Source organism: Strongylocentrotus purpuratus, unplaced genomic scaffold (assembly GCF_000002235.5).
Source record: "Strongylocentrotus purpuratus isolate Spur 01 unplaced genomic scaffold, Spur_5.0 spur5_scaffold_1, whole genome shotgun sequence".
In the NCBI taxonomy this organism is placed as follows: domain Eukaryota; kingdom Metazoa; phylum Echinodermata; class Echinoidea; order Camarodonta; family Strongylocentrotidae; genus Strongylocentrotus; species Strongylocentrotus purpuratus.
In genome coordinates, this window is record NW_022145594.1 from 32,431,956 (window position 1) to 32,443,419 (window position 11,464).

Consider the following 11,464-nt stretch of genomic DNA (forward strand, 5'->3'; position numbering starts at 1 on the left):
TTATAATACTTACATTTCAATATATATTAGGAAAATAATTAGGGGAAGAAGGGGACTACCCTTTAAATGTAAAGAACTTGTTCATATTGAAAGTCAAGTTTATGTACTTTTTAATTTTACACAGCATACAAGCTGTTTGCAGAGCTACTGTCCTTTTATAAATAAATTGTGGTCATGGATATTTACTCCAAATTTGTTTGCATCAAAGCAACTCTAGGAAATATATGCAAAGTATGCGTTCATATAGGTTAGAGTTGAGATGTGATGTATCGAATAAAGATTAGAAGAAGAAAAACAATGGGGGAAGGACCAATGAAGCAATATTTTATGACTCTGTTCACAACTATAACTAGACTTTTGTACAACTACACTGTATGGATTTATCCTTGGTGTCTAAATATCTGACAACAGGATACAGGATCAAAGATGTTGTATGGTTTTGTATTTGATGTTTTTCGCAAGGTTTGTTGTTATCTTGTAGTCTGGTTGTGTTTATACTTTCAGTCACCACACTACAAACACTATCATGTTGATGTTTGAACCAAGGAGGCTTGTTTGAACTGAAGCCTTGGTCTAGTCATAGTTTCGATAGCCGGACTTCTTTCGGAAACATTGATTGAGCGACTGATCGTCTCCACGACTCATCTTGTTATCATTTGAAAATGGCAGAGAATGAACACATGGAAATGCAGTTTAGCCTATTCAGTTACAAAAAAGACTTAAACAAAAATTGTGATTAATGGATGCGTTTACAGTATGTTCAAGATATATGTTTTGCTTATCTTCTTTTCTCATGTACTTCAAATTAGCAATAATCCAGATTTTGAGTAAGCTGCATTACTTCCATTATTCTGTCAAATACCTCTACCATAATTATTACAAATAAGGTTGTTTTTATATTATTTTTATTCTTTCATTTTGTGATGATCTTAAATAGATTTCACCTTTGTTAGTTTTCCTTCATACCCCCCCCCCCCCCACTCTTTTTGCAATATCTTCTTCATAAAATATTATTCAAACATTTTCACACATTCAGCTTGTTGGAGAAGATGTCCTCACGTTATGCCCTGTCTCATCAAAAATCCAAATTACTTATTTTCTGTTACAGTCTAGTAACAACATGAATCATAATTCAAATGTCTTCAAAATCCAAAAAGCATACTGTTGTGTACCTTACTTCTCCATTCTCCAAACACCCCGAGTACCCAGATTGAAATATGATTCATAAGCTAAAAATGTTGTTTTTTGAAAATTCAAAAAGTCATTCCTGGGTCATGAAGTAGGCATGGGGGACCAATTGGTATGGAGCATTTTTATGATCCTCTTGCTATTTTATTTCATATTTCGTCGTTCGAAATTACATGAGATCCCGCCAAGCGCATGCGCAGTCAATTCGCCGCGCAATTGAATTTTACAGGGAAAGTAACTTTCCCTCAGCAGTCAAAATACCTAATTTTCGGCGTTTTTTCGGACCACCGGTTTCGAAAAAATACTTCATTAGGGAGAGAAACTCTCCTTTTTCATGTTTTTGGAAGACTTTTGAGAATCTGTGCTGTTTGTATATCAAAAATCGAAGTTTTGTTCCGATTTCCACGTACACGATGGCGTCTCCGTCAGGCAGCACCAAGCAGAAAACCAGCGAAACGCTGAGCACGGCTAAAGCCGGAACTTCCCCGGGCGAAACCGCCGCGGGCCCCTCTACGAAGCCTGAGCCAAAGCGCTCATCGGCAGTGAAATCCTCCGATACGAAACGCAAAAGTGTCTTGGCAAAGCCTGCCTCGAATGAGTCTAAGAACTCTGGGCCTAAAAAGAAGGGCAAAAAGCCTGAAGAAAAGGAGGACTTCACGGATTTACGAGGAAGACTTGACAAATTGGAATCCTTAATGGAGAGAATGGTGGATTTTTTGCCTTGTCAATCTGCAACTCGCCCCACAGGGGATACACCACCGACAGCTTATACAGCTGCGACGAACGTGAGATTTCGTGAAGTTGAACATGATGATGATGATTTTGAGCATATTGACACTGGAAACATGGGCCAATGCCCTACGTCATATGACACTGGCAGCATGGATGAGGGTGATGTCAACGAAACTGTTGCACCAGGTTTAGACCAGGAGAATGAGGACAAAGTTCCTGCCCTGGCTCAGAAATTTGCTATCCCTACTGGGGTTGGTGGCGCGATCCACGATGATTTAGCAAAGTCTGCCATGTACCTCATGTCCCACCAGCTAGAGGAAAATGTGTTGGAGGAAGCTGGAGGGAAATACCCTCCTCCAAGCAATTGTACTCCACTGTGTTGCCCCAAAGTGAATGCAGCAATATGGGAAAACCTATCCTCGCAAACGAGAAGCCGTGATTTGAAACTGCAAAGAATCCAAAAGCCTTTGACAAGGGGACTCACAGCTTTTATTCAAACTCTGTCCCCCGATAGCCTATCTGAGACACAACAGGATGCATTGGCATTGCTGTGTAACACAAACTTTGAAATCAACTGCTTACGCAAAGATCAGATTAAGCCAGACTTAAATGCCAAGTACTCACATCTTTGCAAACCTGCCACACCAGTGAGTCAGTACTTATTTGGCGATGACTTAACAAAGAGAGTCAAAGATCTTACAGAACAACAAAAAGCTGCATCTGGCGTGGTGCGTGGACAACGTACACCCCGCCCCCAGTACCATCCGTACAGGACGCAAGCGTCCAGCACTTTTCAATACCGCAGACAAGGATGGAACCGTGCCACCGGCACATCACAAACTTTTCCAAGTAGCAGGCCCGCAAGTGGGAACTACAACACGCCTTTTTTAGGCCAGCGAACCCAACGAGGCAGACCATACAGAGCTCCGCCTCACACCCAGACGATGAGCATGGGAAAACAGACCCAATCCTTCCAGCGGCCACAGGCAGCAAGGAGGAAATAGCTACACCATTACCCAAAGAGGTAAGTAGCACATATGAATATTGTGAGAATGTTAATGCTCCTTCTACTTCATGTACATTACAACAAGAATGCATCTCAAATGTGCCTGTTGGAGGTCGATTGATATATTTCTATCGTAGATGGCGTGAATTAACGTCAGATCTATTTCTGCTATCGGCAGTGCGAGGCTATGAGATCGAATTTGATTATTCGAAAGGGGTTCCCTCAAGAAATAAGCCCCTCTACGGTTACAAAAAGAGCCCTTTAGAAATAAATCAGATTACTAAAGAAATCTTGGCTCTACAAGCAAAAAACGTAATAGAACCTTGCTCATTTGAAGAGGGAGAATTCCTCTCAAACATCTTCACGAGACCCAAGAAAGATGGGGGTACTCGTATGATCTTAGACTTATCAGAGCTTAATCAAAGTCTGAATGTACAACACTTTAAGATGGATAACATCCACACTGCCAAGCACTTGATTCTCCGCACTGTTATCTTGCATCAATCGACCTCCAAGATGCTTATTACTCCATTCCAGTAGACCCAAATAGTAGAAAATACTTGAGGTTCATGTGGCAGGGTGAGCGCTGGCAATTTGCAGCCTTACCTAATGGGCTCAGCACAGCCCCCAGACTGTTCACAAAATTGCTGAAGCCAGTCTTTGCCAAACTGCGACAAGCAGGTCATACAGTCATAGGATATTTGGACGACACCATAATTATTGGTGAAACAAAAGAAAAGCTGAAAGAGAGTGTGAGTGCAACAACCAAGATCCTCTCAGAATTAGGATTCCTCATTCACACTAAAAAATCAGTGCTCATCCCAACACGTGAACTAGCCTTTCTTGGCTTCATTCTTAACACTGAGAGTATGATTGTTAAATTGCCTCAAACAAAGGCACAAGAAGTGAAAGATTTATGCCGTGAATTAATGGGCACGTACCTCCCATCAATACGAATGGTAGCACGAGTGATTGGGAAGGTCATAGCAACTTTCCCTGCGGTTGAGTATGGCCCCTTATACTATAGATCAATGGAAAGGGACAAAATTGCAGCCCTCAGACAAAACAGGGGTCATTTTGACAGAAAGATGAAGTTGTCCCTTGAGGCAAAAGAGGAGTTAAAGTGGTGGATGAACAATATTTCTATGGCCTCCTCCCCAATTGTTAGGAAAAAACCTGACTTAGAATTGCACACAGATGCCAGTGGCCTTGGATGGGGAGCTACTGACCTCCAGAAGCAAACAGGGGGTCGTTGGAATGAATTTGAGGCAGAAAGGGCACGAAACAATGAAATAAATTTCCTGGAAACCCTAGCCGCTGGGTTGGGGATAAAATCCTTTTGCATGAATAAGCGTAACGTTCATGTGATGGTAAGAATAGATAATACCACTGCAGTGGCTTATTTAAATCACATGGGAGGCTGCAAGTCCGCAATGTGTGACAAGATGACGAGAGAAATTTGGCAGTGGTGCATTTCTCGAAATATTTGGGTCTCCGCAGCCCATGTACCTGGTCGGCTCAATACTATAGCAGATGAAAGATCCAGGAAATTTAATGATCGAACAGAATGGAAACTAAACAGACAAGTGTTCGATAGAATAGTTTCCCACTTTGGTGTACCAGAAATAGACCTGTTCGCCTCGAGACTAAATGCTCAAGTAGAGAAATATGTCACTTGGCACCCAGACCCTGGGGCTTTTGCAGTTGACGCATTTACGCTAGATTGGAAACCTTTTGCATTCTATGCATTCCCACCGTTCTGTATGATCCCCAAATGCTTGCAAAAAATCAGAGAGGATAAAGCTAGAGGGTTACTTCTGGTCCCTAATTGGCCTACTCAGGCGTGGTTCCCTCAGTTGGTTAGCATGATGGAAGGAGAGCCACTGTTTATCCAGAGGCAAGAAGATTTGCTACTCCTTCCTGTGTTAAACACCACCCACCCTCTTAATGCTAATATTGACCTCTTATGTTGCAGGTTATGCGGCAACATTTTGAGAATCGGGGACTAAGCAGACGAACAGTGGATATCATTACAGCTTCATGGAGAGCATCAACCTGCAAGCAGTACCAAGTGTACATCACACAGTGGCGAAGATTTTGCCACAGCAGGAATACGAGTTACCTCCAAGCCGAGGTGGAAACGGTACTAGAATTCCTTAGTAGTTTATTTCATGACAGGAACCTTAGCTACAGTGCGATCAATACAGCTCGTAGCGCTTTATCCACTTTTCTGATTCTCGTTGACAGTAATCAGACAATAAGTACTCACCCACTTATAACCAGACTGATGAGAGGTGTTTTTCAACTCAGACCTGTCGTACCTAGATATACAGAAATATGGAATATTAGTCCAGTCCTCAATTTTCTAAGAAAATTGTCTCCAGTAAACTCCTTAAACCTCAGAGATTTAACACTCAAAGTATGTATGCTAATGGCTCTTGTATCGGCACAGAGAGTGCAAACCTTGCATATATTGAAGACTAACAAGATGACCCTGAAAGGGGGCTTTGTGGTTTTTCATTTGGATGAACACTTGAAGCAAAGCAAACCAGGAAATACCGATTTTAATTTTAAATTGGAAGCATATCCACCTGATAGAAGATTGTGTATTGTAAAATATGTGAAACATTATGTCCAGCGCACAGGACCACTTCGTGGGAATGAGAACTCATTCTTTGTAAGTTACACCAGACCTCATAATAGAGTAACAACTCAAACCTTATCTCGCTGGATCAAGACCTGCTTGCAAAGAGCAGGTGTGGATACAAACGTTTATAAGGCTCATTCAACGCGGGCAGCATCAACTTCAGCAGCTGCCAAGGCAGCACTTCCAATGGACCAGATCCTAGCCCGAGCAGGATGGTCTTCAGAGAAAACGTTTAGGAAGTTCTACAGGAAACCTTTTGAAAACAAGAGAAACTTTACCCAGGCAGTCTTACAAGATAGCACACTGCTTTAAGAACTGCATCAGAAGGCTTTTCAATAGAACTGGCATTAAGAGACCAGCTGTCTATTTAATAGAACTGGGATTAAGAAACCAGATGTCTAGAATAAACTAGATACAGAAACGAACAATGTTTTTGCAACATTATGACATCTTATATGTGAAATGTTTTTGCCACATGTATGAACAGACTACAATAAATGTCAAATATGGTGAGTCATTGATTAGAAGCATTCAATTCAATCTGCATAATCAGTGTTCACTTTTCCGTACATGTTGGTTGTTCCAAATGTGACTACTATGCTTCAAAATCTCATGTAATTTCGAACGACGAAATATGAAATAAAATAGTAAGATTAAACGAGAACTTACCGTTTGAAGTTTGATCTTTATTTTATGAATATTTAGGAGGAAGTTATTACATGCCCTCCTCACCCACCCAAACTTCAAACTTAAGTGTAAGTTCCCTGTTCCTTACTATTGAGAGTAGCCACATTTGTAGCTTTGAATATTGACTGCGCATGCGCTTGGCGGGATCTCATGTAATAACTTCCTCCTAAATATTCATAAAATAAAGATCAAACTTCAAACGGTAAGTTCTCGTTTAATCTTACTATTAACGCTTCTAGAGTTCATTCCTCTGGTTTCAGATTGCAGTCAAAGGTTGTTTTTTCGACTTTTCTTCATATTTAAAGATAAACTTGAGTTCTGGTAAAAAAAGAAAATGAATTCTCACAGAATCTAACGAAACTTACACTGAATGTTCAAGATTACAAATAAATGTCATGTGCCAAACAATTTTGGAAGAAAATGTATACTGGCTGAGTAATGAGCATAGAAAGATAAGGAAATCAGGGTAGTACTAGCCCCGACACCATGTGTGTTGTCCCATATACATCTTTCTGTGTAAGTGATTGTTACTTTACCAAGACTCTGCCAAATTTATGATGATTTTGATGACTCCAGAACCTTGCATTACACACCATTACTTACATGCTATACGATCAACTTTTCTGATCCATTCCACACCTTTTCTTTCACAATGCAATCGCATTACCATAACTCAAGTTTATCTTTAATGTTTTACAACCAAGTATCCCTTCTTTACATTGAAGGAGATACATGTACATTTGTTGGACTAAAACACTCTCTTTATATGGCTCCCTTACCACTTTTTCTTTGAAAAATATGAAGTTTTATATGAGCTGTCTGATGACAAAACTAAATAATGATAGTAAAAAAAAATTATAAGAAGATGACTATCAATGAATAAGTCTATACTACTCTTTGCTATTGATTTCAAAGAAAAAGCTGAGAAACTTTCTCTCTACACTGTACATGTACACATGTCATATCACTCAGCAGGGACTTGGTTCCACTGTTGTTATATGGTCATATTATTTCTGATATCAATCAGCCATATCATATTTATATATTATTCTTTATTTTCCATCTGAGTGCCAGATGTTTCAGGTCCACAAAGCCTACAAATGTAGGTTTGGGTGCATTTTATGATATTTTGGATTTAAAGATACCTCTGGATTCATAATGTTACCAGCCCGTGAGGTGCGAGAAGGAAACTGGATGAAATGTGAAAACATAATGTGGGTTTTCTTGCAAAGCTTTGATGGTATATTTCATTTTAGGTATATTTGAACCTTGCTATATGTCTTGAAGTTGAAGTAAAATCCTTTTAAATCTCTATTTCTAATATTCTTTATTATTAAAAGGTACTATGTCCCATTTGCAGGCCCAAAAAATGAAAAAGTTAAATTCCAACTGCATTTGAAAGATAATACTAATTTAGAACTTCCCTAAAAAAAGGTGGGGCTTGAAAATGTCTTCAAGTGGGAAAATAACGATTTTTAGTCGTCAAATTGACTTTTGGGCTATAGAGCCCAAAAGTAATAGTCTTGATTTTCAGACAATAATTGTACCAAATGGTCATATGTTTTATGCTGCGCAAAGATTCAATCAGTTTAATCTTGGCCATCACAAGAAGTGGGTTATTGATGTAGACAAATGCTCATGTACCCTTTACAACTCTTTTTATGTATGTTATTACCAAAGAAGAAAAAGCCAGTCAGTCACTCAATAGTGTCTGACAGTGAAGTCTAGCAAGTAAACGGGTTTCCTTGCATAATTTGAATATGAGGACACTGCTAACGTTTAAATTTCACAGATAGGACATACATGACATATTCATAATTCCTGCAAAGTTCTACAGCATTTGAGGTTGGCTGCAAAGGGACATAGTACCTTTAAAGTATAGAATATCAAAAGATGAATTTAGTCAATTTACCCCTGCATGAAATGTCTTTATTGCTTTTATTCCCTCACAACTGTCAGGGATGTTATCGGCCTACATCGGAAATGATGTAAATTGAAGAAAAAAAATGTCTTTATGAAATGTGAAGAAGCACCTACCTTGTTCACTTTAAAGGGAGGCTTTACTACTTCAGCACGAAGGGATTAGACCACCCAGTGAGCCATCGAGGTCACTGTGACAGGTGGCTATCTCATTAACTCAGCTCTCATTTAACATAAGAAAAAGAGGATCATGGGGGACCAACAGGCACCGATTTGGGAAGTTTTCTATATAGAGGGAGCAAGTAGCTACAAGTAGGACAGTGTGCCTTTACATATTAAAAAAAAGGTATCCTTACAAGTACAACCTACATGTATAACTACAGGTATATGCATGTACATATACTGTACAGGGATCTTTAACTATAGCCCATATGTAGAGCTTGATGGAAAAGGGGATGAGTGGAGCTTCACCTTGGCTTCAGATTTTCAATCATGCAACCAGTCACATAAATCATTCCGAGGGTTACATGTACCCCCTAATTTGGCAGCCTATAAGATGACCTCCTGACCCCAATTACTACCTCTCCCCCTTCCTCAAAGAAATCCCTCGAGGGCTGTGTCAAAGGACATTTAAGGAAAAAGCACTCATCATTTTATTTAGAGGTATTCATCACGAAATTATTGCGTATACTATTTAGAGTTATCGTTTTGACCTCTTTGTCAAAATAGATGAATGAATTTGTGAACAATGCTGGAAATTGGTTCTGATCTCTTTATTGTTAGGATTCAATTGGAAGAACTCAAATAGAAAATGGTGCTTTTTCTGAATTCAGCTCAGTTTTCAATGAGGATATAAAAGAAATTGATGTGAAGACACTACAAAAATTGGCCGACACATGAACTGTACATGTAGACAGTAGAGGAGAGATTGAAGAGAAGAAGAGAAAATGATACATGTAAGTGGTAGGTTAAAGATGAAGTTGAGTTCTGGTCATGCGATTGCATTGTGAAAGAAACGGTGTGGAACCGACCAGAAAAGGTTGATCATCATAGCATGAATGAGAAGAGAGAGAGAAATAAAGAAAGAAAGAAAGAGAGTGAGTGGGAGAGGGGAATAAATAAAAAGTGATCAGTGATAGGTTAATAGCATGAATGAGAAAAGGAGAGAGAAAGAGAGAGAGAGAGAGAGAGAGAGAGAGAGAGCAAGCAAGCAAAAAGAGCAAAATTTGCCCCAAATCAGCAGCGTCATGCATGCATGGCCTGCATCTTTCAAAAAGTGAATCGGGAACGGTAAATCCTAAACCGCTACCTCGATCTCTTTCCCCTTTTTTCCTCCGGGTTTCAAATGAGCGTGAGTGAGTGAGCGAGCTTAGGCAAGAGGAGCTAAACTTCCCATCCAGGGGGTTAATACTTGTTCCCTATTGTTCGGTTGAGTGCACTGTGAAATAAAGAGCTAAAGAAGAGAGAAAGGGATCAGCCCTCTCCAAAACATGGTGGAGTCCAGGCAGTGAGGCAGGTGTATCTATTTATATATGTAGAGGAGGCGAGGGAGAGAGAGAGAGACAGAGAAAGAGAGGGGGGGGGGGTGGGAAGAAAGATATATATTATGTAGAGAGAGAGAGAGAGAGGGAGGAAGAGATGGAGAGAGAAAGAGAAAGAAAGGGGAGGAAGATCATAGATAGATGCAGTGCAAAGGGCAGAAAAATAAAGTGAGAAATATTTGAACTTTTTTTTTAATGAAAAGAAAAAAGAAAGAAACTAGATGAACATTTAAACTTACCGGTATAACAAAAACAAAACTACCGGTAGGCATGCACATGTGAGTAAAGAGGGATAGGGGGAGAAATAAGAGTATAGAGGACAAAAGACTGAAAAATAAAGTGAGACCATTTAAATTTGAAATGGGCAAAGAGATGAACAAAAGAAGACTGAGAAAGATGGACAGAAAAGAGGGAGATACTGTAGAGAGAGACAGAGAGAGAGAGAGAGAGAGCTGGAGAGTATTGTCAGGTTTCATTTGGTTGTAAGGAAAGTGATTACACATTTAGGGGGACCTAGGCCTATTTATTGCAGACAAAAAGGGCGGGGATTAAAGACCTAACAGAACCAGAGGGTCTTGGGATTACATACAGCTGTATGCCAGTATTAAAATGTAGTAGGCGTGTTGTTATGATTTGAAAATGATGTACACATGTAGGCCTATTTGTGATTTAAATTTTAAAAACTTGGAAAATCCTCCAGAATTTTATCACAGAAGATGGAAATGGTATTTCCAGATATGACCAATTTCTCCCTAATTAAAGACAAATGATATGGGCATGGTGAGGTTAAGTAGGGTTCAACCGTAGGTTCATGGTTCAACAGTAATGTTGAATTATATGCCCCCTTCTCCATTAGTATTAAAAATTTAAAATAAAATGGACCTGGTTTAAAGAAAAACTTAGTATGAAGCCCTGCTGTATAAGAAGGCCTTCATTTAGAGGCATAACATTAATTATGAAGTTTGGTATAGTGGTATTTAATACAAAAAGAAAACAAAAGGGGTAAAAATGAATAAAACATGAAGACTATAAAGTTTCTGCCAGTGAAACATAGCCCTGGACTTGACTTGACTTGTTTACCTCAAACATTTCAAGTTAAATTAAGTACAGGTAAAAGAACATTTTAATTGAATTTATCAAAATCAATCTCTGCATACAAAAGCCTTTGGTCTTAAACACTGTAAAGGGGGCAGTTGGGCAATTCCACGGTAACGGAAGGACACTCAGACAAGATTTTTGAACTTCAGGTTCATACTAAAAGAAATGTTTTATTAGTATGTATTAAACTATGGGGAACAAAATGTGTTTCAGTCAAGTGGAAAGCTTCATCAACTTCACAAAGTTTGGATAAACACTAATTAACTGGAAAAACCATGTCCATTTTTTTGTCCTTCCGTTACCGAGATAATTAATATGCACATTCTTAAACTACTTAACTATAATGACAATTTTTTTGGGGAGAATTAAAGGCACTTATATAGGTATTATATCTGTACTGTTTCACATCTTATACTAATAAAACAGTTCTTTTAGTATGAACCTGAAGTTCAAAAAATCTTGTCTGAGTGTCCTTCCGTTACCGTGGAATTGCCCAGTTCCAAATCCATGTCAGGGGAGACAGAAGGATTTCATTACAAAAGAGACCCCCTCTGGTCCTTGTTTTACCCCTCTACCAACACCACACACACCCCCTCTGCTCTGAGGAGTACAATGTTTCCCAAAACACTGGGTTGTTTACCCAAA

General features: G+C 39.3%; 1 protein-coding gene across 2 annotated transcripts; it reads left to right on the plus strand.

Moving 5' to 3' along the window:
- Window positions 1-1,328: 1,328 nt before the first annotated feature.
- Window positions 1,329-6,108, plus strand: LOC115921050. Of its 2 annotated transcripts, none has more exons than XR_004062718.1 (2): window positions 1,329-4,049; window positions 4,112-5,710. XR_004062718.1 is itself a non-coding variant. In XM_030978066.1 (2 exons), exon 1 carries the CDS (start codon window positions 1,362-1,364, stop codon window positions 2,922-2,924), a length of 1,563 nt encoding a protein of 520 aa, XP_030833926.1. In that variant the 5' UTR covers window positions 1,329-1,361; the 3' UTR covers window positions 2,925-2,944; window positions 4,902-6,108. The 2 variants fall into 2 exon arrangements, 1 of the variants encoding a protein (XP_030833926.1); XM_030978066.1 differs by having other exon boundaries at window positions 1,329-2,944; window positions 4,902-6,108.
- The last annotated feature ends 5,356 nt before the right edge of the window (window positions 6,109-11,464 follow it).